Source organism: Urocitellus parryii, chromosome 11 (assembly GCF_045843805.1).
Source record: "Urocitellus parryii isolate mUroPar1 chromosome 11, mUroPar1.hap1, whole genome shotgun sequence".
NCBI classification, from domain to species: domain Eukaryota; kingdom Metazoa; phylum Chordata; class Mammalia; order Rodentia; family Sciuridae; genus Urocitellus; species Urocitellus parryii.
In genome coordinates this window covers 99,606,533-99,633,491 of record NC_135541.1, presented here as the reverse complement: position 1 = coordinate 99,633,491, position 26,959 = coordinate 99,606,533, and the positions used below count along the sequence as shown (strand labels likewise).

At 35.7% G+C, this 26,959-nt stretch overlaps 1 protein-coding gene across 1 annotated transcript; it reads left to right on the top strand.

Annotated features, from left to right (window-relative positions):
* Nucleotides 1-2,019: 2,019 nt before the first annotated feature.
* On the top strand, nt 2,020-6,805 carry LOC144257395 (tripartite motif-containing protein 43-like). Its single transcript, XM_077803648.1, has 6 exons — nt 2,020-2,430; nt 3,099-3,194; nt 3,771-4,001; nt 4,612-4,634; nt 5,376-5,473; nt 6,312-6,805. The coding sequence occupies exons 1-6, from the start codon at nt 2,020-2,022 to the stop codon at nt 6,803-6,805; spliced, it is 1,353 nt and encodes a 450-aa protein (XP_077659774.1).
* The last annotated feature ends 20,154 nt before the right edge of the window (nt 6,806-26,959 follow it).

The following is a 26,959-nucleotide window of genomic DNA, read 5'->3' as shown; positions in this document are numbered from 1 at the left end:
TACATATATGTATATTCTGTTTTGTGATATTGTCTTTCAAAAATTAACTTTTTTACAGGTTGTATTTTTTGTTTGTTTCTTTGTTTATCAAATATAATGCCTCTGTATTAGATTCAGTCTTGCTTTGGTAGACTTTGCTAGAAGTTCCCTTTTACACAGATTAGTATCAAAGATGATTTTATCCAGTAGTTACTATGATTTTGGGATGTAAAAACAAGAAGACTTCAAAAAATACCATATTGGATGGTATGGTATGGAAGCATGTGTTTTGGTTTCTAATATAAGAATCCTGGGCTATTAAGGGAAATGTTTAGGAGAAATCACTGCCCTGAGATTTCTGAGGCTAAAAAGGCATTAGGCTGAATAAAAGGAGCTGTCTCAAAATTTTTGTCTGAGATAGACCTCATGTAACTGTTTTATCCTAGGTGTCAGAAATCATTGTGACTACACTGCATCTTCCAGAGGAAAATACTGCTGCCCATCCCAGGGTCTGAGAGGTTTTATATTCTTGATTTCCACTTTTGGGAAGAACTTATTAAATGTGAACATTTGAGGTCCCTGGAAATGAGATGCTTCCTTTATCTAGAACTCTGAAAATCTGAGGAAGAAATAGGGACTCCATGGCAATCTAATTGCTTTATAGCATTAGGTTCTCTAGAGTAACAGAATCAACAGTATATATATATTTATAAAAGGGGATTTATTAGATACCCTTACAGGACTAGAAGTTGTATATTCCCACAATGGCTGTCTGCAGGCTGGAAAGCTGAAGGAACCACTAGATTCTCAGCCTAATGCAGAGATTCTGACCATGGAAATATACAAGGAAGCATTCCTCTGGTGAGCAAACTCCCAGGGGTAACAGTCACTCTGTTTCTCACTCTTCGATGTCCTGCAATTTCTCCTAGGTCTTTAAATATATTACATTGCAAAGCTCATACCTGAAAACTACTTATGCACACATCCAAACCACTCCCACCAATCTAATCGCCCATGCTAATCTGATTACCTACACTAATTACCTAACACTGATTGGAAACACCCTAAACGCAATCAAGGAAGAAGTGGGTGTGTTCTTCAGGGACTCAATAAAAGTGCACTCCAGGAGACCAGCTCATACTTCTCCAGAGTAGAGTTTGAAGCTCACCTGGCTGAATGACATCAAAATCGACCTCCTCCACACCTTGAGTGCCTGATCCTGAAGCTTAATTCGTATTTTCAATTCTGCAGCAAGAACTGCTGAAACCATAGAGTAATTCTTAAGGTATGTATGCAATTGCCACATGAGCTGTAGCTACTACTTTCCCAAACAAAATCAAATGTAATTTCATAGTTTAAACTTTTTTTTCTTTTCTTTTTATCTCTATTTATTTATTTATTTATTTATTGTACTGGAGACTGAATTCGGAGGCACTGGACCACTGGGCCACATCCCCATTTCTATTTTTGGATTCTATTTAGAGACAGGGTCTCACTGAGTTGCTTAGAGTCTTGCTTTTGCTGAGGCCTGTGAGGAACTTGCACTGCTTCTGTCTCAGGTGTGTGCTACCATGCCCAGTGCTCCTACATACTTTATAAGCACTCTGAAACTAGTCCTCTGATAATGTATAATTTTTTACCTGTAGATCCAAAAATATTTTTAGGAATATTTTATCTCTTCCATTCTTAGAAGTTCAAGTATAGTAGAAATGAGAACCCAGATTTTTAGCTAAATAAAAACTGTAAAGTATTCTTTGTTTTCTGGAGCAGATCAAAATAATCACATTTATTTTTCACAGTGTGAAAGGTGCTTGGTAATAGTTCAGACTTGTATAGAGAGCTACTCGCTTAAATATTTGATTTATTTGCATTCTTTATTTACTCAGTTTGTTCTGTTTTGTCATGTACAAAAGCAAGTTTATTATTCCCTAGACAGTAGTGTGCTATTCAATGAGAATATGAGTAAAAATTGGTTCAGGTCTTTATCTCTTTAAGGCTACGTAGATGATTAAATCCTTATGGTTTTCTTCCCTCAGAATAATGGATTCAGAAATACCACAAGTGTTCCAGAAAGAACTCACTTGCTCTGTCTGCCTGAAGTACCTTATATACCCAGTCACCATAGGCTGTGGGCACAGCTTTTGTTGGCCCTGTTTCTTCCTTCCCTGGGGACAAGCCCAAATTCTTGCCTGTTGCCCTGTGTGCAGGGAGCCATCACAGCAGGGAGATGTCAAAAACAATATTCTTCTGAAGAATCTTACATCTATGGCAAGGCGGGCTCATCTCAGGCAATTCCTGAACTCTGAGAAGAATATATGTGTGACTCACCAGCAGACAAAGAAGATCTTCTGTGAGGAGAACAAGAACCTGCTCTGTTGGCTCTGCTGCAACCCTCAGGAGCACAGGGCTCACAACCACCCTTCAGTGGAAAGGGCTGCTGAGGAATACCAGGTAAGTGACACCAGTGAGAACACTGTGAAGGCTGAGCCGCAGAGCTAAGAGATTTCAAAAGAGCTGAGGATCTGGATGATGATGATTGCCCTACTCTTTTCTGTATGCTAGGTAATTTTATAAGCACCAAGGAAGAAGCTAAGAACCAAAGATGTAAACAATAAATAAAATATGCAAGCATGCCTGCCTTTGTGGAGCTTGATTCCACAGAGGTAGTGATAAAGTAGTTGGTCACTTTAATTTTAATTTTCATTCATGGTTAAGGCATTAGAAACTGCTCATTTTGAAAAGAGTTACTGGCTACCAAAATGACAAATGCAATACATTTCTATACAGCATGAATATTTACTAACACTAGGGAATAAATAAGATAAAAGGCTTTGGGGAATTAGCAGGGTAGAGCATCAGAAAACAAAATTCTGAAGCCAGTTGCCACACTGTCTAAAAACTACTCATCTTTATCACTATCCCTAGGCACATGGCTACACTATGCACTTTTGCAGTCTGAAATCTCCTAAAATTCACAATCATCAATAGCAAAAGGAAAGCAATATGATTTTTTTTTCTCACTAAAGTACTTATCTCTTATTTTTTTATTCTCTATCATTGTGAGATTGAAACCAAATGCGCATGCTTCTCTATTGTTTGAGTTTATATTTCTTTTACAGGAGAAGCTCCTAAAGCAAATAAGATCATTATGGGAAAAGATCCAAGTAAATCAAAGAAATATAAATGAAGAGAAGAAAATAATCAGTCCATGGATCGTAAGTATGAGTCTATTTCCTTGAGACTCAGCTTGAAACAGACATACTAGAAATCCATCCATTATTCACTATAGCATCATGCTGTAAGGATATTAGGTACATCATTTCCAGTGGCTTTGAATCCTAAAAGTAAAATTTGACCTTGTTGATCAAACAAATGACCAGGCAGTGTCATAGGGAGGTTCGAGATGAAAAGTAATTTTCTAACCAGAGATCAGAATATTGCATATAGTTATTTATGTGACAGCTATAAATTCTAATTGCATGCATATAGAAATTTATATTTGAAGGATAAATTGTCAATCAAAACCTTTTCTTAAGATATTTCAGGCATTCATGAAGCAGATAAAAGTGGTTGGAGGGAAGGATGGGTTTGGTTCCTTGCCATTGTTATGAAAAACTAGGGAAAGAATGAAGATAAAAGAAGAGTGAATTTCTAATTTCTGCAATGTGGATAAATATAAAATTATGGCATATGTAACATACTGGTAAAAAGACAATGGTCAAAGAGAGAGGTTTAGGTGGAGGAGGATAAAATCATACTGGAATTGTGATCTAGACAATCTATCCCTACAGTACTATGTGTATCTCAGGGAAGAGCTGATCAGGGCTGAGTACAGGAAACTACATCCAGTTCTTCATGAGGAGGAAAATCGACATCTAGACATTCTTAGAAAGGACAGCAAAAGAATTTTAGAAGAACTCAAAAAAAGTGAAGCCAATATGGTTCAAAAGAAGAAAGACCTAAGAGAAATATATGAGGAGCTGGTGAAAATGTCCCATAAACCATATGTGGAGCTGCTCCAGGTAAGAACTGAGTTGTGCATGAAAGTATTTTGTATGATTTGGGGTTATCAATTTTGACCACATTATTTGGTAATTTTTATATTTCCTGCATCAATTATGGGGTTCTTTCCTCTTTGGGTATAATCTACTTAAAGTTTACCTTCTATCCTGACTATAAATAAGCAAGATTTATGAAACTTTGTGAGTAGCTCTCTTAGAATTTTTTTTTTAAATTTTTCTGTTGTCTTTTGCTTCTCTAAGATCCAGAAAAATAACAATTTATTCATGAAGATTTCATTTTTTGCCTGCCATTTGACAATATGCAGACATCTTGGAAAACCTTATGTTCTCTTTCTTCTGTTTAAAAGTTATGGAATTGGGGACAGTGAACACTGCGTATTACTGATATCCTTCATTCTCACACTTTTTAGACCCTCTGCATTCTGATTTAATCACAAATCCAGAATCTTTAAATATGCTTTACTGGTACTGTTCTGAGAGATGAAAATGAATTCATAAGAAGCATTGGTGTGGGTGTGATGATATTTGATACTACATGATCTTTCCAAAAACAAAATACAATTCAGTTTCTTAAAAAAATAAGCTTTTTTTGTTTTTGTTTTCTTTGCAGGACATGGGAGATCTATTGACCAGGTAAATTTTGACTTTAGTGTAATCTGGGGAACCATTGAGAGCTATGAAAGTGTTTAAGTTTCTAACAAAGTGAAGGCATAGTTTATGTAGAGAGTAATCAACTGTGTGTTCATGTGTTTGTTTGAATATGATTTTCTGTTCCCCTTAATGAGAAGTCAGCCTCTATTTCCCCTGTTGGTTGAGGGATATGTCATCCTGGGCTGAATGTTGACGTTCATAAATGCAACCATGTGGGGCTGGGGATGTGGCTCAAGCAGTAGCATGCTCGCCTGGCATGCGTGCGGCCCGGGTTTCATCCTCAGCACCACATACAAAGCAAAGATGCTGTGTAAGCCAAAAACTACTATATATATATATATATATATATATATATATATATATATATATATATATATATAAATTCTCTCTCTCTCTCACTCTTTCTTTTCAAAAATAAATAAATAAGATAAATGCAACCATGTATGATTTGACATTGTAAATCAGAAACATTGAGGTGCATGGGGGCAGTTTTTCCTATCCTAGTTAGCTAATGAGAAACATGGGTACCTCTGAGAAATGGGTTGTTAACTTGCAAATTAAGTAAGAAAGATTCCTAGAGACAGTCCCTTCTCATGTTCACAGAGGTACATTCATGAGAAAACGGTTTCAAGAAACATTTTCAGCAGAATTGTTGTTTAGTTCCTTAAAAACTGTGATGTCATTTTTGTCACCAGAAGATTCATGTCCTCTTCCTGCTTTCAGGAGTGAATCAGTGCAGCTGCACTTGCCTCAGCCTATAAATCCAGCACTTCCTGCCCAGACCATCACTGGACTGATAGACAGGCTCAAGTGTTTCCAAGGTGAGTGTCAGCCCAGTGATGGGAGCATAGTGTAATGACTTTCAATGATGATTTTCTATGGGAAACCCTTCCATTTATTAACCTTTAATTTACCCAAAGGGAATGGTCTGCCAATTGGTATTTATAATTATATTTAGTAATCTGATCACCATGATTAAATAAGGAAAAAAATAAGTGATCACTGGTATAATAATAAATGTGATTTGGGCTATACATACAAAACCATTTCAATCAATAAGACAACTATAAATTAGTTCAATATGTTCCCATTTTAAATTAATTGCACTGAGTGATGAAGGTTATTTAAACATTACCCTTAAAATGTCTTGGAAATTGAATGTGTGATACGTATTTTATGAAACGTAATATACTAAGTGCGTTAAATTTAATATAATAGCATGTATGAACAAACATAAAATAACTGAGTGCACAGAGCAATATTTCACAAGCATCAAAAAAAGACAAGTTGGTATATGATGAAGCAGTTTTTAGATTTCCATGGTAGAACTAAATAGGAACCATAGCAACAAATTATTGCTTTGGATTGAATGGGAAAGCAGACCTCCAATTTCTCAGATGAAATGAAAAGTAACAAGCTGGAAGTAGACATGCTCACCCTTTTATTCCAGTGTCCATATATTTAGCAGTGTTTTCATTGTGGTTGGACTATTGTTTCTTCTGCAGTATTCTAGAAACCTGTGAGTGCAATGCACTTCAGCCACAATTACCCCTCTTCTTCTGCCACCCCATCCCCCCCCCATTAAGACTCGGGTAGACCTTCTCATCTAACAGCAATTTAAAAGTTGGTTTTGATTTGAATATTCTCTTCATTCTACAGTGGAGATATCCTTTGAAAATACGGTGTCCAGTGATAACCTCAAGCTATTTGATGACGTGAGGCGTTTGAGAATTGGGCACGCCCTTCCAGACTCGTCTTTGAATTCTGATGGAATTAACTATTTTGCTGCATGGGGAACAGAGAGTTTCAACTCTGGGAAATTGTACTGGGAATTAGATATGAAGGACCCTTTGGACTGGGCTGTAGGAGTCTGTAAGGATTCCTGGATAAGAAGGAATGGCACAGTGACTGAATCCGAAGACGTGTTTCTTCTCCTTTGTGTGAAGCAAGATGATGGCCATAGTCTCTTGACAACCTCCCCAATGCTTTCTCACTATGTAGAGAAGCCTCAGGGCCGGGTTGGTGTGTTTGTTGATTTTGAGAGTGAAAGTGTGAGTTTCGTGAACGTCGCCAAGTGTTCTCTCATATGGCGGTACCCTTCTGGCTCTTTGAATTTCCCAGTCAGGCCTTTTGTTCACACTGGCCACAAGTGAACAGGGGTAAGTCAGGAACTCTATGCCTGGGGAATTTACATTCCGGGCAGCCCTTCCTAGTTGAAGTTTACAATACTGTACTTTAGTGCTTTTTAAGTAATTTGTACTTGATCCAGACATGGTGGCACATGCCTATTAATTCACACAATTTGGTTAATTTGGGAGTCTGATGTAGAAGGACTTCAAGTTTGAGGCCAGCCTGGGAAACTTAGCAAGACCCTGTCTCAAAATAATTAAAAATAATAAGAAGAAGATGAAAAAAAAGGGGGGGGGGGCTGGCAATGTAGTTCTTTGGTAGAATACCCCTGGGTTTAATACCCAATGAAAAAGTTAAAATGGCAATTTGTTGACTGTAACTTTCTTTTTAAATATAAAGACGGCGTAAATTGCCAAATTGTGTTGACTCGATTTTTCTTTCCTTTTAATGATGGTCGGTCATCTTTTGTGGAACATAACATGATAAAAACCATGTGTTCCAGATACACTACATGCTGTGCCTGCTTACATGTTTTGTGAATTTGTCAGATTTAAGATTGCATAATTTTATGATTTAAGCTGAATGACATTTTGTAGGATGAATTTTATATCATTGTCTGCAATAAACATTATTTTGATGTTTTCATCTTTCTATTGATCTAAGAAAATATAATTTATTTTTCCTTGGGAAATAAAAACAAATGAAGTTCTTTCTCACACTCAGGACAAGGACTCATTTTTCATTGAAGCCAGTAAAGTTGGACCTTCCTCTTTCCCTTATATTCCCTAAACTATTTTAAAGGAGTTTTATGTTAACAGCAAAACTGAGAGGAAATAAAAAAAAATACATGTATTAACTGCCCCCTCTTTCTAAATACAACTGGGTAGCTTCACTCTTTTCCAACATCCCTAGTCAGAATGATACATTTGTTAAAACCAGTGAACTTATTTTAATACACAGACTATGTGGATATCACATACTTTTAATATCATATAATGAGGAAAGAAGGTTTTTTTTGTGTGTGTGTGTGTTCTTTCTTTCTAAAACTATATCTCTAGTCTATCTATGAGAAAAATAGCTGCGAACCAAAACTGAAGATCATTTTACAAAAGACCTATGTAGGATTCCTCAAAATTGTGAAGGTCATAAAAAGTAAAAAAGAAGATCTTTCAACTCCAACCAAAGGAGATGTGAGAGTGAATTCAATGCTCCATTCTAGGTTGGATCGTGGAATAGAACATGGGATGTTCATATAGAAGCTCGTGAAATCTGAAAAATGTCTGACTTCAGTTTGTGATAACCTCCCAAAATAGGCTTCCAATTTTTGCAAATTGTGCCATGGAAATGTGTGATCATTTTAGGGGAGAAACAAACTGGGCATGGAAATACAAGGTAAGTCATTCCATCACATTTTTAACATCTCTTTAAATATAAAATGTTTTCAAGTTAAATTTGAAAAGTTTTAGGACAAATATCTATATGTCCATGCTCCATGACATGCTTATGTTGTGAACAAGGCAAGTTTTAGAAGAACGTGTCATGCAATTAAGTTTTTGAAAAATGTTCACTTACACTGATGCTTCATCCATGAAATTTGGCCAGTGGCCGAAGTGTGAAGCCCTGTGCAGTAGTGATCCTCTGAATATGCAGAGTTTGGACCACTTTCCTTCTAAGTTCTGCTGTTTGTCCTATTTCTCAGTTGCAATAGCAGTTGTGGTTGCCAGTTTAAGTGAAGCATTTTATGCTTGACGTTGATGGTACTTTGTGACAATTTGATGACAGATATTGATGAAAACACACTTTCAGACCTTGCTCCTCACCGTGAAATCCTCAGAGGAATGATTGTGCCCATGGTGGCCTGACAAACATAAAACTTGGTCAATGCTCTTTAAGGAAAGAGAAACAACTTAATGTATCTAAAATTTCATATTGAATTATCTTCAGGGACTAATAGGCCATGCAGGTTTATGGGTATGAATAGTTGATATGAAGAAATGAGTGCTATCACTGCTCAGAAATGGATGAATCCAACTGTAGCCATATGTAAATGACAAAATGGCAATGGCTTGAATGATAAGAGTTTTTTTTTCATTCATGGTAACAAACATACTTCTCCAGGGCAGAACTTGAATAGTGGCCAGGGATGTGTGTGTAGGATGGAAGAGAACATATAGGAACTCAACTTTCTACTCAATTTCCTGTGGATGAAAAATAGCTCTAAAAATAAATGTGTTATTAAAAATATGACGAGGCCCAACTGCTGTTCATGGTAAATTTTTTTAAGTAGTGTCATTTTGTAGTTTCTCAACAGATGAATAATATTTACATTTTACATACACAATGAATATTTGAATATAAAAGACCAGATTCTATGACTCTAAATAAACCATTTATAAAAAGCATGGCTACAATCTCTTGATTAAAGTTTAGGAAAATAAATTTAAGAACAAGCTTATATATTATTCTGTATTTCAGAAATCAAAAACTATTTTATTAAAGAATCCAAATAAAATTATGGGGATCAAAATAGGTGCAAATGTAGGACCCCATAATCATCAACTATACTTTGAGTGTTAGTTTCACAGGGGAAACGTTCCACAGAGTGACAATCAAGGCAAAATCTTGGATTTTTGTACTGCTGTTTTATCTTATTTGTTCAAGGAGTAATCTAGTGTCAGTTATACTGGATCCAAAAATTTTATCCTTTTAGTTATATTTCTCTTTTTTTTTCATTTTTCCTACTAGCCAGTATAATGCACATGATATATGATCATGCACTTCAATAATCAGTGTCAGTTACTACTTTTCTCATTACTTTCAGTCTCACAAGTCTCTTAGCCTTGATATCTCCACTTTGGGTGCTGAGTGTAGTAATTGGAGGCACATAAAATAAAATGAAGACAATTAAGTTTTGGACTCTCTCAGTGTGACCCTCCATGTATATTGGGGTGTGATCTAGGCCTGTCATAAAAAATTCACAGAGTAGGTGCCTTTAAACAATTTATTTTCAGGCCTCTGGAGGCCAGAAGTCTGAATTCAAGTGATTAAAAAGGTCAAATACCCTCCAAAGGCTGTGTGGGGAAGTCCTTTCTTGTCCTTTCCATTCTGCTGGCTTCTTGACTTCTTTGGTTTGTGTCTTTAGAATTCTATGCATTTCAGGCAGGTGTAGTGGAACATATCTGTAATCCCAGCTACCTTTGAGGCTGAGGCAAGAGAATCACAAGTTTGAGGTCAATGTTGGGCAGGCCCCAAGTGGCAGTAGTTAGGCTCTCTGGTCAAGGCTTCTAGTTGGTTATGTTTTCAGTATGTAGCCAAGGTCTGGAATATCCTGATTCTGCATATGCACTCAAGGTCGTAAACATTTGCTTCTGAACTTGCACCCACTTATATAATTTATTGAAAATGTTTTTCTTTGCATTGCCTCAAAAAAATGGCATATGAAGCCACTCAGGGTCTAGATGGAACTGGCTGGGGAAAATGGAACTGCTATTTAAAGCTGGGGACTACTGCCCCCTCTAAATAAAGCATATCTGTTATCCCAACTGAGTCTTTCATCTTCTTCCACAACCCAGCATCCAGAACAATTTTCCCAGTTTCTGAGCATCCACCCCACCGCCAGCCTCAGAAACTAGGCAACTCCCATAGTTCTGAATGCTAAAATTGAAAATCATGGTGCTGACTGGGTTGACTCTCTCTGGCAGCTGTGAAGAATTCCTGTACTATGCCTCTCTCCTGGTTCCTGGTGGCCAATGGCAAGCTTGGCTCTCATTGGATTATGGCAGCATTTCTCAGTCTCTACCTCTCTCTTCAAATGGCTCTCCTCTGTCCATGTCTCAAATATTCTTTCTCTTAGAAGGACACTAATCATTGAATGTAGGTACCATCATAAATCCTGGGTCATCTTATCTGGAGGTCTTTAAATAAATTACATTGCAAAGCTCATATTTCCAAATAAGTTCACATTTACAACTACCAGGTCCCAGGTCCCAGATCTCTCAAGGAGACAATGTTTAACCCATTATAGTTTATAAAAATTCCTGACATCAAAACACCACATAACAGTAAAAACAAAAACACAAATGTATTTCCATTTCACTACATACCATTGGAACTTTTAAAATTGGAGATGAGAAGTCGGTGTTTTGTTTTGTTTTGTCTTGTTTTTTCAGAATAGTAAAATAACTCCCTACTTCCTGCACACTGTGCAAACACTCTTCAACCCTCTCTTTTAGGCTTTTCACTGAGGAGGATTATAGGTATTTTCATCTGAACTTGGCACTCTGGCCTCCTGTCATGGTCAGCTTCTTGTGTGTACAACAGCTTGCCTATCAGTTAATTCCAAGGCAGCAATCTCAATCCATAGATTTAGGTTTACTCTGTTAAATTTCTGCAATTCCACAGCCTGTCTCTCACACTGTTTCCTCAGGTGCTGTGAGATGTGATGCCAGCTCTATCATGGAATCAATCCATCAGCGGTACCTGTTGCAGATGCTTACTCAAATACAAATCCCGATAGAACTTCTGGTGTCCTGAGGTCAAGGATGTGGTTAACTGGTAGAGCACTTGCCTGGCACAAATGGGGTAATGGGTTTGCTTTTAGCACCAGCAAATCAAACAAACAAACAGATAAATAAATAAAAACTTGTGGTGTCTTTTCATGTGCAGGCTCTTTGGCTATCCCTGCAATGTCATCTTCTTGAAAAAAATAATAGTTTGTGGATATCTCACTTTTTCCACATTTCTTAAATCTTCTTCTGATTGGTTCAGTGCCTCTTGGGAGAAATCAGGTTTCTTGGTGTACTGAACTACATTGGATAGTCTTCACTTGGTTGGTAAATTTTCTCTCAAAGTACTGTTTCTCTTGTAAATCTTGAATTTACTTTAGTTTCATTTGCTCTGAACCCTCCTCCCGGGGATTTGGGTCATGTCCAAGTTGCTTAGTTCAGAGTTCTGGGAAATAATTATTCCTGAGTTGCTTTGAGAAATTCAAGTTTCTGACTTTTTTTTTAGCATTAACATTTTTCTTGGATTCTAAGACCAATTCTTTCAGAGTAGTGTTTTTTCAACTCTTGAGAATCTCTAACAATGTAAGTTTGTATATTTCCCCAGAAAAACTTAAAGAGCTACAATTGCCTAGGTGGATTCTGTTACTGTGAAGTGATGGCTGTCATTGGTGTGAAGTTATTCTACATGCATTCAAACAAACTGAAAAATGTCCTCTTCCACCCAGGATTCTTGGCAATTTGGTGATGCTATTTAGGTCTCTGGGCCTTTTAGAAGGCTTGAGGCATGTGTGCACTTAGCAGGAGCTTTGTTAACAAAGGCCTTCTCTATCAAGATTCAGCAAATGTTAAACATGATAGCACACACCTGCAATCCCAGTGACTCCAGAGCCTGAAACAGGAGAATTGCAAGTTCAAGGACAGCCTCAGCAACATAGAGAGGTACTAATGAGAACCTGTCTCAAACTAAAAAATAAAATTTGCTTGAGACGTTCCTCAGTGGTTAAGTGCCCCTGTGTTCAAGTTCCAGTAAAAGAAGAAGAAGAAGAAGGAGGAGGAGGAGGAGAAGGAGGAGGAGGAGGAGGAGGAGGAGGAGGAGGAGGAGGAGGAAGAGGAGGAGGAAAGTCTCAGCATATTGCATCAATAACGTTGGCAGATTAGACGGAGGCTGCATTCCTTGTATTTCCATGACTCAAGATTCTAGAGGTAAAAAAAAAAAAGGGGGGGTTTCTCTGATACTGCTGCTTGCCAGTCATCAGCTAGGGCCTGAAGGTCCAGTGTCAGTGTTCCTGAATGTTTGGTTGCATGATACTGCCTCTGGTGACACTGGCCAGGACCTGTAGTTTCAGTGTTGGTGTGCCTGCAGGTTTGTTTGTATGTGAGGTTTTGTGCTGGGTGTGCTAGTAGCTGCCATCTTGCTGCATTTTTGCATTTTGGTGGTCTCTCTGTTTGCAAGCTGGAATGGCATTGAGACCTTGGGACTGCTGTGTGGAAGATCTTGGGGAATCTGAAGATCAGATCCATCAGATTGTGGATCAGTGGGGGCTTGTCTCAGAGATGCAAGTTTGGTTCAACCTACAGAATCCAGTAAACATAATTCATCATATCAATAGATTTAAATACAAGAATCATGTGACCATATAAATAGATGCAGAGAAAGCATTTGACAAAACACAGTAACCCTTCATGTTCAAAACTCTAGAAAAACTAGGGATAGTAGAAATATAACACTCTAAGATTATAAAAGCTATGTATGCTAAACCCAAGGTCAACATCATTCTAAATGGAGAAGATTAAAAATATTTTCTAGGAGACAGTGTTTAACCCATTATACACAAATGGACGCTTTGACCACTTCTATTTAATATTGTCCATGTAAATTTAGCCACATAGAGCTCTAGTTGAAGTCATACATCTCGCATTTTAACCTGTGCTATCAGCCATATTGCCATCTGGGGGCAAATGTGACTTATGAAATGTTCCAAATTTAAAGGTTTCCCTCATATGCATAATACTTGATTCAATCACCAATACCACACACACACACACACACACACACACACACACACACACACACACACACACAAATAAGTTTGCATAATCTGTCCTCACAACCATGGTAAACTTCTATATTAATTGAAAATACAAATACCACATACTCCACCCCCCCACTTCACAACACAGAATATCAATATTTTCACTTATTACATATAATTTGGCTTTTTTTTTAAAGAAATGCTGTTTAACATTGAGAACACCTTAGCATGACTGTTTCTCTTATGCATGTATGTGATAAAACCATCAGAGATCTTCTGAATACTCAAAAGAAAGTAAAAAGTGTCAGGTCTTTGTCTGAGGGTGCAGCTCTGTGATAGAGTGCCTGCCTTGCAAGCATGAGGCCCTGAGGTAGAGCTTCAGCAGAGAGGAGTCAAGCAATCAGAAAACAAATAAATATGAATAAAAATCAGATTTTTTATTTTTATTTTTATTTTTTCGAGTGCATGTTACAAGTCTAAAACCTCACACACACTATGCAGGTGCTAAACTACTGAATTATATCCCCAACTAGGGCTCTTTAATTTTGATTTTTCAAATTTAGTGTCCAGAATGGAAATAATGGACATAATCTGCAACAGCTTTTTTTTAAGAGAGAGAGAGAGAGAATTTTTAATATTTATTTTTTTAGTTTTAGGTTGACACAACATCTTTATTTTACTTTTATGTGGTGCTGAGGATCGAACCGAGAACCCCCAGCATGCAGGCGAGCATGTGACCACTTGAGCCACATCCTCAGCGCAAAAGTTTTTTTCAAATAAATTCAACATGTTAGCCATCTAGAATTTATATAGAATAGTCTAAATTCCCAAAGGGTGTTAAGAAAGCAAAAGCATATATTTAAACAAAACATACTGCTGAAATTGCCTACAAGACTCTATAGAAAATACAAGTAGTTTTTGAGTTCCAAAAGCCTTGTGCATTATTTCCATCTTTCTTTATTAGATGAAACTTCGAAAGAATATTTGATAAATTTTTGTTTTAATAAAAATGATATGAAGCATTTCCACAATGTAAAATGCATAATATAAATATGCAATTATATACAAGAAGAATCTTTCAAAAACCTTTGTCTAAAAAAAACATCTAATTTCTTTTGAGAAAATGGAGGCCATCAGTTGGCAACTTCTATTTTTCTCCTCCACTAGTCTATCATCTCTACATCTTTTGTGTGAAACAACAAACAAAGCCTAAAGAAAGTTCAACTATAAAGAAAATTTACTAAATTTATCAGAGGCTTGCAGTCCAATATCATTCTTCCTGGGCATCACATTTGATTCATGGAGAAAAAGCAAGGGAAATACACTAAATAAGAAGGGGAAAAATGTTGGCTGTTAGGTGGATAATTTACAAGGAAAAACACAACATGCTAAAAAAATTAGCAGGATTTAGAAGTAAGATGAATTCTGAGTTTTTGACACATCTTGATAATATTTTGGACTTAATGTAATAATGATACATCAAAGCACCAGATACAGTGAGTTAAGGACTAAGAAAATACACACAACTGAATGAAAGGGAAAGCAGCAAAGGAGACTAAGAATGCATGTCAGCAAACTACAGGTTATAGTATTTAAAGCAGACCAAAGCCTGATGAGTGAAAAGCAATCAGCACATAAACTTTACCATAAAGAAAATATATTAATATTTCACTCTCTCTTCACATAGCCACCAATCTGCAGGGAGGGCAGTGGCACTACCTGCACCTGAGGAAGAGGTCAGCCCAAGCAGTGCAGTGACCACAAGTGTATGTGGGGCCCATCATCTGCTATAGCATTTACTTCAATTGCAAGAGGTGGAGCAACACCAACTTCAAGAGTACACTTGGAGAACAAAGAGAAAAGCATAAGTTTGCCCAGGAGAGTGCGTTTTCCAAGTTACAGGATCTTAAAGATACTGAAGCTGTTCAGAAAGTCTTCCTTGAAGAAATACAGCTTGGTGAAGAGTCACTAGCTCAAGGCGAACTTGAGGAAGCTGTGGACCATCTGACAAATGTACTTGTTGTGTGTGAACCGCCACCTCACTCGCTGTCTGCGTTAACAGCAAACTCTTCCACAACAGGTTTTGCAGATAATGCTAACTAAGCTCCCAATGACTAGTCACAGCTTTAAGTGCTCAGGGCTTGCTTGAAGATCAAATGTCAAATGAAAAACAAATGTTGAAATAATAAAATCACACTTAAAAAGATTTTTAAAATTCTTGACATTTGAATATTGTAATTTGTAATTTGAAAGTTAAGCAGTTCTGGAGGAAAAATGGCAAATATGTTTGTGATGCACTGTCCTACAATGAAATCTACAAAAGTAAATGTTTGCTTTGCATAGACCCATATGTTTATTTTTCTCAATGAAAAAAATGCATTTTAATAGACATTTTTTTTCATTTTTTTTTCATGCACTATAAGTCATTTATTCCTAACACATACAGTTAAAATATACATACTACATAACATTTCTAGGGATTAAAAACACACAGTTTTCAGTTTGCACATAGGCAAAAAAAATTAGATATGATAGTTTAACTATGGATATTTTTTAAGTTAATACATTTTATTGTAAATCAGAAAACCCTGTAAAAACTTGATTTTTGTGAAAACTAAGCAGTACAATATTTGAGAGAGCAATGATTTTTATTCAATCTCTTATACAGATGGAGTGGGCTGCTATGCTGTATTAAAGCCTTTACCTCTACCCTGTGTATATATCTTGAGATGTTTTGTTAATTGGTGGGTTTAATGTGTTAGGGGTGTTTATCTCCTTACATTTTAAGTATATGTGGTTGCAAATCGCACCAGGAGTTAGATAGATCTTTTACCTGTCTTTATGACCATTTTAAATTGATGTTGGAACCACAGTGTTCATGCAAAAGAAGAGATAATGGGAAAATTGGTCTGTAATGCAGATAACATTCAGAATCCTCATTTCTTTCAATGTGAAAAATAAATAAAGTTTTGTTTCTGCTTGTGCCCTCTGCTGTTTAAGTGGATACTAAAGAACATTTAGAAAAGGGAGAAGAAATTTTACTGCAGTTTGTCAGCATTATGATTCCCTTCCTGGGGTCCATTTTATGATTGTGTATTGAGAGAGCAGGTCACATTCACTGTGATGATGGAGAAGAGGAGAGGAGATAAAACTGAATGTAGAATTGAAAGGATGTGGACTGTGTGTGTGTGTGTGTGTGTGTGTGTGTGTTATCATTGCCAAGGAATAAATTATATGAGCCAAAATAACTCTGTATTCTCTTTATCCTCTTGAATTTACCAGTTCCTTAAGCCTTAGCTCAATCATCACTGGAAGAAGGAGAACTTGCCCTCCTCTGGTATTTTAAGTGTTGTGAACATAGAGCACCAAAGGGAACCCATGTATATTTGTCATTCAGTTCTTTATCCCACTTCCTTCAAAGTAAAAGAAGTATTCAGACTCTGAGTATGGAACAGCTGGTGAGAGAATTTTCTCCCTTTTTCCTTTTACACTTTCTTTTAATTTTCTAGGGTAGAGAGTGAGAGACATCTTTGGGATTTAGGTAAATATTTAGTACGTGTCAGATTTTTCATACCCCTTAAATCTTATTACTGGGGGTGGGCATCAATACCAATCTAGATTATAAAATGTAAAAAATAAGAGGTGTCAAGCTTAATATTCATAAGAAGTGTCAAAATATAATATTATCAACATAAGAAAGGTGAAAGAATTGCATAAACTGTACTCATAATTTTAAAATTAAGGGGGTTCATCTCTGGAATGTGAAAAAGAGCTAACAGTAGGCATGTCAAAACTCAATTTCTTTACTAATAATACTAAGTGTGACAGTTTTATGTTTCAAATTGAATCAATGAAGTTAGTAGAGGAGTTTCCCTACCCCAAAATGAGTGAACATCATCCACATCACTGAGGTACTACTTAGACCAAAAAGCAAATGATGGAAGGTTTTATCATTTCCTGCCAAACTGCCTGAGCTAAGACATCTATTTCTCTCCACCTGGGACTGTGATTTATACTACTGGCTCTACTGGTTTTCAGGTCTTCAGATTGGACTGAATTATAGTAACAACTTTCCAGAGCTTCTAGCTTGCCTAGAGGAGATCAGGTGACTTCTCCATCTCCATGACTGTGTGAACTAGGTCCTCAAAATTAAGCAATATCTCTGTCTGTAGTTTCTTTTCTTTTCTTTTGTTTTTGTAAAACCATGCCTATTTCATAAAGAAAAGTCACTCTCTGAGAAAGGGTATTTGACAAGTTAGTAAAAACTATATATTCAAACTGATTAATAATAAAACTTTAGACATGTCCTTCATATGTCATAATTTATTTAAAGTGTATATCAGCATGATTTTCATAGTTAAAAATTCAGTAATAGTTATCTTGAAAATCAGAATAAAGTCATATCAGTGTTTTTGGTGAACAATGTTCTGGATATTCATGAAAAAATTTTAGTACTAAAAAGGCAGCAGCGGTGCAGCAATTGGAAATATCACCATTATTTTCTGAAAATAATTATTAAAGTTAAGAACAATTTAAACACTCAAAATCCACCATCTGCATCTTCATCTCCACTGCTCAAATTTAAATAGTCATTTCTTTCTTCCTCTTCAAATTTTTTCTCATTTTTCTGTTTTGATCTTGGTGAGGGATGATGGTTGATAGATGGTGACATCTGAGAAATCTCCAGGGAATCCCTCCATTGACTTCAGCCCCTGCTTCTCTCCAAGGCCTTGTTGCAGACTCCAAGCTTATGAGAACCTCTGATCTATTCTTATCTACTTGGATTATGGACCTCCTGTCCTGGTCATGTTCTTAGGCTTACCATAGCTTTTCTCTTTGGGCCCTTGGTTTGGCACCTCTTGTAGACATCAGATGTCTTAGATTCCTAGGCTAGATCAGGGAGATTTTTTTTTTTTAATTGGACCCATTTTTCTTCAAATTCCCATTTCTCTTTCTGGAAATCTTCAATATATTTCATATTTATTTGTTTGGGGACCTCTTTCTTTCTCAGACAGGACCTTGGTCCACTCATGGTTGTTGTGCTCAGGGGGCACAATACTGGGTCCACTTCTCCTTCTAAAATTAGATATAGGTATTCAGAGGTTTAGGGGGGAAAATCTGGATGTTTCAACTAATTCTTTCAATATATGCAACTTCCTCAAGAAAACTCTAACCCTTATGCTTTTGCACATTTCTGTGAATAAAGCTTAAAAGCTTTTTTTTCCCTTTCCATATGTGACAGGGTAATCTTGAAGGTTTCTCTATCATTGTATTGGATGCTATTCTCCAATTTCAGTAACCTCAGGATGTTTTTGTCTGACCTGTGGCCTTAGCTATGACAGGATGCCATTTTGATATTTCTCCCTGGGCCACTGAAAAGGTCTCAGTTGTGCAAACACCTCAACAAGTGCTCAAATTCAGTCAGTCTCACAATTCAGCAGATAAATGATTTCTAGAAGCCCTGCAGCATGTATGATACTTTATTTCTAAAGAGAAAGAGAAAGTTACTTTTTTTCATTAGGGGTTAATGAAAAAAATCAAACCTCACTTACATTATGTTACTTGAGTAGTTTAGACTTAACAATGTAAGTGGAAAATTATCTACTTCTAAAATGGAATATGTGCTTGCTTTTTATATTCTGCACTTGCAATATTTAAAATCTCTACCTCTCCAGCCTTGGCTGCTTCTGCCAATTCTTAGCAGAGACCCCTTTAATAGAACTCAATGATACAAATTTTGGTGTATCCATTCAAAAATCTTTAGATAACATAAAGACCCTGAATACAGAGTAAAAGAACTAAATCTAGAGAACTGACTAAAAGGGAAAGGACTTTCACTCTGTAGTGGCCTAAGTGAGAAGCCACTTTCTATGTGCAGCCCAAAGATATATCACTAATGCTAAAGATAAGAAACTGAAAATGAAACAAGATAATCCAATGAACTCCAATGAACTCTCCAGACATGCTTCCATCTGTGGTCTATGGATGGAAGGTGAACCTGATGTCATTGACTGACAGATGCTTCTGGACCTTGCAGATGGAAACAAATATTTTCTAGAAAAACTCCTGTCAAGTTAGCCCATTTTCATGAGAATTATAACACTCACAATTTTATTTGGCTTTCTGATTCTTAAATTGAAATCTCAGTGAAACTTTTGCCCCTTCTATAGTCACTCCAGAACACCTATTACCTAAGAGAACTTAGACACATGGCATATCTCATAGCTACTGTTCTCTGACCAATCTTGTCTTTTCTAGTGTAATACCTACTTCATCAATATATTTAGAAAAAAAACCAAACTTAATCATAGAAGAGAGAGTATAGCTGAGTTAAAAGTAAACATTGACCCAATAAAGTCTAAAAACAAATAAAAAATAACCCTGTATATTGTATTTATGGTCAAAACTTACACTAAAATCATTGCAAAAAAAAAAAAAAACATTTGTTTTAAGCCTCCAGCTATTTTTAAGTGATGGTTATTAAAAATAAAAATAGTATAGAATATATTCTGATTGTTTGTATTCAAAAAGAGATGTGTAAAATTACCATTTTAAAGAAATGTGTAAGAGCAAGGCACCAACAATCATAGTAGACTTATGATATAAAAAAATCATCCACATTTGGAAATAGGAAAACCCCATGTTTAAATGGCAACTGGTGTTATCCAACACACTGTGCTTTTACAATGAATGACTGGAGGTCATCAAAATTTCCACTTCTAAACTAGAATGAATACTGAAAACACTCTCACGTTCTGCACCTCCTTGTTTCACCCATGAATGTCATCCTTCCACAGCCATCACCATATCCTGGATTGCCATTGGGTACTTCATAGACCAAAGCCATAACCTGGAGTTCCTGAAAACAGCATTTTCCACATTCTTCAATGTTTTCCAATTAAGCTTACATCCTACTCCCTTTAGAACTGAAAATTGAAATACCAATGACTATTGTAGATAGTTTGACAAAAGTAAAAGAAGACACTAATTGTCTGGTATCCTGATTGATTTGATTTTGAATTTAGGAAGGTATAAGACATCAAGAATTCTTTTACTCCATAAATTCACAATTTAGGTACACATGGATCATAAAATAAAATATATTGATTTCTACATCTCAAAACAATGATAGTTTAAAATTCTGTAGCTCAATCATGAACTGGAAATAATTATATGGCTTTTATTTAATAGACTTCAGCATCTATTTGGAAATCCCTCTGAAAACTGAATTAAAATAAAAGGAAAAATTATAAGTTTATTTACCCAGAACTTGGTACTCACCTGAAAACTCTTTAATTGGTCGTTTCAGTGCTTGCAGGAAAATTCATCCAAGTGGCTCAGGGGTTCTGTGTCTTCTGAGCTCTCAGAATGACAGCTGTAACCTCTTTATGTTTCCAAAGTCTAGTTAACCTCAAGTGCCTCTGAAGAGAACACAGTTTTTCTTCAGTAAACTCTAATATTATTTTGGATCCTTAAAGTCCACCACCCTGATTAGATTTCAGCAGGACAGTGTATTAGCATAAATGGCAAAGGTCAAGACCATTTTTTGAACCAATTATCTCCTTTACTAATCTCCTCAATACATTTTAATCTTGTCTTAGTGCTGGTTTCTCTCTTTGTCTCTCTTTGGCACTGGGGATGAGACCCAGGCCAAGCTGTCTACCACTGAATCACATTCCCACTCCCTCTGATTTCTAAAAATATACTCCCAGGAAAATTTATTTCTATTTTTGTATAGTACCACATTCTTCCAATCCTGTTTCCCTATTTGATAATATTTTAATATAATATTTTAACATAAATATTTTTCTTTCTCAAAAATTTATGCCCTTTCTTCATTATTACCTAGAATCTTTTATCATCTTCACTTTCATCCTGGCCATTTAATTTCTTTCACTCCTGGCCAATTTCTACCAGCCTTTAGAACTGAAAATTGAAATACCAATGACTATTGTAGATAGTTTGACAAAAGTAAAAGAAGAGACTAAATGTCTGGTATCCTGATTGATTTGATTTTGAATTTAGGAATCTAGGAATATGAAATAGGCACTTAAAAGAAAAAAAAATCTTGTTGAAAAAAACAATTTTGGTAAATTTAAATTGGTCAAAAGATGTTACAATTCAAACAATGACATGTGAAAAAAAGACTATTTCTTCATATGATTTTTTTTTAAACACCAGAGATTGAAACCAGGGCCACTTAGACTACTTAATCACTGAGCTGCATACAAGGACTTTTCTCTCTCTCTCTCTCTCTCTTTTTTTTTTTCTTGAGACAGTGTCTGGCTATGTTTCTGAGTTTGCCTCAAACCTGAGATTCTCCTGCATCATTCTCCCAAGTCCCTGGGGGTACAGACATGTGTCAACCACACCTGGCAGCTTCAACATGTTTTTAAAGATACATTTCATCCACTTAAAATTTTTATATATAAATAATTTAGCAAGTAGTAATTAACTGATTGTAACTAATAATGAATTCTTGTTTGGGAAAGACTAAGTAAATGAAATAGTTGAATAAATGGTTAGCTTTTCAAAATAGTAACTAAAATCACATTAGAGGGGTGCATGCCTGTAATCCAAGTTATTCTGGGAGGTAGAGGCATAAAGATTCCAAATTGAAAGTCAACAGGGCAGGAAATGTATGTCAAAGGGAGAATGCTCCTGAGTTCAATCCCCAGTAGCACAACAAAATGAAACAAACAAGAAATATTTAAATATGATTTAATTTTGGAAGCATTTTAAAATTATGGATAGACATAGACATAGGCATAGACAAAAATGTTAAAAATAAAATATTTAGAATACAACTCTTTAGATACTTCAATGGTAATAACTTGTTGGGAATAATTTTTAAAAATTCACCATTAAGATTATATATATGTATTCATTACTGGAGACTAAATCCAGAGGCAATTCACACCTAAACTATTTCCCCAGCCCTTTTTGTTATTTTTTTAAAAATAATACTTGCTAAACTGCTGAGCCTCACCTCAAACATGTGATCTTCATGGTACAGGCTTGCAGTAACTGGGGTTATAGGTGTGCATCACCATGCCTAGCTCCAGCCCATACTTTGAATTTCAGAAATTCCCTCCTCCAGATCTGTCAAAGAATACATTAGTTACCTGTGTGTGAGCTGGGCTAGGTGTGTGGTTTAGCAAAGTACTTGGGATGCACATGTAGCTATTACCAGTATGTCAATATGTTAATTGCTGAAGCTGGATTTGAACTCACCATTCTCTTGCCTCAGCCTCTCAAGCTGCTAGGATTACAGGCATGTGCCAGGCAATATGTTAATTGCAAATGGAAAACTGCAATAAGTAAAACAAATTAGTGCAGGTTCACATTATTTCATACAATTAAATATTTCTGTAGAGGGCAGGAGGTAAAGTGATAAACTTTAAATGAGGGACTGGTTTTAGAGTTGTTGCCTGGCACAACTGAAAAAAAAAAAAAGAAACCTTTAAAAAATATTTTAAAGATTATTATTTCATTTTAAATATCTGATTATTCTGAATTGTTAAATGTGGTTTGTTAAAGAAAGGAATCCCATGAAATTTAGATAGCATTACCATCACAAATTCTTTCCCCACCCACATTTATAAAAATAAAATGTCCAAATTCTTAGATTTGGGAGAACTCTTGAAAACATGCATTATGAGATTTTCAACTGTAATGGTTCTTCAATATTTCATAATCTAGAAAAACTCGAAAAATCTAGAGATTTCAATATTGTTAGATGCTAATTGTATTTTATAATACATAGTCTTAGAGATTTTTTCAAAAGGGCCAAATGCTTCATTATTACTTGAGAAATTTAGAAAAATTATAGTAAAATCATAATGAAATATTTAAAACAAATAAGTTTTAAAAATTTTTTGTTAATTCTTACTATTTCTAAATTCTAATAACTTCTCAGTGAAAAAACAACTTTCCTTCACCAATAAATATTTTAGCCTTTCTTTGACATATTTTTGTGGTCTACATTACAATTGTGTGATCTGTGACTGTCTTCTACCATTTATTATGTGTGCACTTATTTATTTATTTATTTAGCAAGACCCTGTCTCTTAAGGTAAAAAGGGTTGGTGTTGTGGGGCAGTGGATAAGCCTCCTCAGTTTCAATCCCTGGTGTCAAAACAAAAAAGTTAAATATATTGTGGTCTAATATAAGAATATTAAAGGCAGCAAAAATGTACATAACCTTTCAAGAGTAAAAACAGAGATTATTTTGAAAGAATGAGAATTAGATTAGCATCAAACTTTGACCTAATATTTGTGGCTGCCAATGGAAATCTGAGTAGTGTTTGAATTACTAAGACAAAACATAAAGCCTGGAATCATAAATTTAACCAAATAACATTTAAATGTGAGGGCACAGTTAATATATTCTCAAGTATACTAGATTCAGAAGTTTGCTACAAAAAGATGTTTTAATGTTTTTTTTTAGGAAGGATCAAATAAAAACAAAATTAAAGCATGTACAAATGTGTGAAACAAAAATGATCAAATGCCTTAAAGTTTATTAGCTTAAATATTAAAGCAAATAAAACAAATAGATATATATTTACTAAAATGTACATTTTAAAAATGCACGCATAATTGTTCTTTGAAAATGGAAATAGACATGAAGGCATAATTTTATTGATTGATGTTACCGCAAGAGCATGCTACAGGGATACTGCCACACCGATGTTCATAGCAGCACAATTCACAATAGCTAGACTGTGGAACCAACCCAGATGCCCTTCAATAGATGAATGGATAAAAAAAAATGTGGCATTTATACACCATGGAATATTACGCAGCACTAAAAAATGACAAAATCATGGAATTTGCAGGGAAATGGATGGCACTAGAGCAGATTATGCTTAGTGAAGCTAGCCAATCCCTAAAAAACAAATACCAAATGTCTTCTTTGATATAATGAGAGCAACTATGAACAGAGCAGGGAGGAAGAGCAGGAAGAAAAGATTAACATTAAACAGAGACATGAGATGGAAGGGAAAGGGAGAGAAAAGGGAAATTGCATGGAAATGAAGAGAGACCATCATTGCTATACAAAATTACATATAAGAGGTTGTGAGGGGAATGGGAAAATAAACAAGGAGAGAAATGAATTACAGTAGTTGGGGTAGAGAGAGAAGATGTGAGGGAAGGGGAGGGGGGATAGTAGGGGATAGGAAATGTAGCAGAATACAACAATTACTAATAGGGTATTATGTAAAACTGTGGATGTGTAACCGACGTGATTCTCCAATCTGCATTTGAGGTAAAATTGGGAGTTCATAACCCACTTCAATCTAATGTATGAAATATGATATGTCAAGAGCTTTGTAATGTTGTGAACAACCAATAAAAAATAACATATTAAAAAATAAAATAAAATAAAATAAAATAAGGGTATATGTGTGAGCTATCTCTTGTCCAGTGAGGAGGTCCATGGAACAAGGTAGAGGAGAGTGTGGCTGTGGAGTTGCTAATCAAGACCTTCAGAGACCAAACAGGAAGCAGGTCTGATTTTATTGTGCAGTTACCCTGTATATATATACTCAGGCAGTAGCTAAGCAGATTACAGGCAGCCACCAATGCAATGTCTGCTAACTGTCCTTGTAGCAACCAATCAAAGAGAGTGCTGTGGAGCCAAGGCAGGGACAGCAACAGATGGCCTCACACCCAGGGCTGTGTCTACAGGGAGAGCAGCCTGCTGCTCATCTACCTACTATGAGTGGAGTGGATTGCCATGCAGACACCCTTAACATATGCCATGTATGCAATACTCCATGCACTTGTACCCACATCATCCCTTTCGGGCTATGGTGCAAGGACTTCAGCCAGTGTCCTTTGTATGGTTACATAAGCATCTGAAAACAAGAAAATATTATCACTACTATGAACAGTAGGGCCAGGGTAATAGCATTATAAGTATTAGTTAAGTTGACTCAGTTTTCCTCTTTGATTAGTTTTTTCTTTAGTTATGACCTCCCTCTGCTGATTTTCATTGTTGTTTTTTCATTTCCTCTTCATGAAATATTTTGTCAAGGCAGTTTTGTAATGCTGGTTTTCTAGATATAAATTCTTTTAACTTTTGTTTATCATGGAAGGTTTTTATTTCATCTTCAAAAAAAAGCTAATTTTGCTGGATACAAGATTCTTGGCACCCATTACATTCCAGAACTTGAAATATGTTATTCCAGGATCTTCTAGCTTTCAGTGTCCATGTTGAAAAATCTGCCATTATCCTAATTGATTTTCCCCTATATATAATCTGATTCCTTTCTTTTGTGGCTTTTAAAATTCTGTATGTTTCTCATTTTCATTATAATGTGCTACACTCTCAGGACCTAAAATTGTTGACCCAAAGGCTTTATTTCCAGTTCTAAAACAAACTTTCTAGCACCATCTTCTCCTCAGTAAAGTATAAAAAAATTATATATACTAAGAAAATCCAAGCAGGAGTGTTGGTGCATGCCTATATTCCTAGCCATTCGGGAGGCTGAGGCAGAAAAACCAAAAGTTTGAAGCCAGCATCTGCAATTTAGTGAGGACCTAAGAAATTTAGATAGTCTGTGTCTTATTTAAATAAATAAATATATTTTTTAAAAAGTTTAGGTATGTAGCACAATAATTAATTGTCCCTAGTTTCTATTCAAAAAAAAAAGAAAAATAAAGATTAAATTGATCTTTAGAATAATAAAGGGCTGGGGATGTAGTTCAGAGTAAAGTATACCTCCTAGATTCAAAGACAACAACAACAAAAAAAAATGAAAGAAATAAAGAAGGATAAAAGAAACTATTATATATATTTCCCAAAGTATTTATAAAGTTTCTGTAAAGAAACTATTATATATATTTCCCAAAGTATTTATAAAGTTTCTGTAGAAGTAATGAGAGTAAACTTATTTAATTTTATAATTTTTTTTGGTATTTTCCAAAATCCATATAATTCAAATTCATGTGTTTCTTGTGTAATTGCAAGTAAAATCTAAATATGTTTTTGCCTTGTTTGGGAGAAAAATAATGTTATGATTCACCTAAAGTTTTCAAAGGTTTGAAAGCAAACTTTTAGTATTACGTAAAGAAATGAGCACCACTTTCCCCTGAGAAAATCTATCCAAGATCTTTTCAAGATGGGTCTGAATGTTGATAACAGAATCAGAGGAAATGTTCAGGTATGTTTCCTTTTTCTTTGAACACTTCATTGGTATCTACTGCCACCATAGAAATGTGAATAAGATTGAATTGTTATATGACAATGTTCTTGTCAAACTCTTACATGTTTTTATTTGTTTATTTATTTATTTATTTATTTACTATGACATCTTAGAACCAGAAACCCTGAAATAAAGTTTGCTTAGAAGTTGATAGTTGGTGGATGGCAGGAGCCGACAATGGAAAATAATTTAGTTTGGCAATTTTATTTTTTACCATTCTGTGCATGTTTACAGAGCTCAGTCCTAATTTGGGGCTAGTCCTTAATGAATTTCCTTCTGTAGCACTACACAAGAAAACATTCCAGCTGAGCTGGTCTCCTGCAGAGAGTCCTCCCATGATCCCCCACCTCAAGCTTACAGGGAGAGTGCTTGGCTGGACTCTCAGAGCCATAGTGTTATAGTTAAAGCTGGGTCCCAGGGTCTCA

Excerpts from the sequence above, each read along its gene's own strand:
- LOC144257395 (XM_077803648.1), top strand. The coding sequence starts at position 2,020 with ATGGATTCAGAAATACCACAAGTGTTCCAGAAAGAACTCACTTGCTCT. Across the intron at positions 2,431-3,098 it reads GGGCTGCTGAGGAATACCAG|GAGAAGCTCCTAAAGCAAAT; the intron begins GTAAGTGACACC and ends TTTCTTTTACAG. Across the intron at positions 4,002-4,611 it reads CATATGTGGAGCTGCTCCAG|GACATGGGAGATCTATTGAC; the intron begins GTAAGAACTGAG and ends TTTTCTTTGCAG.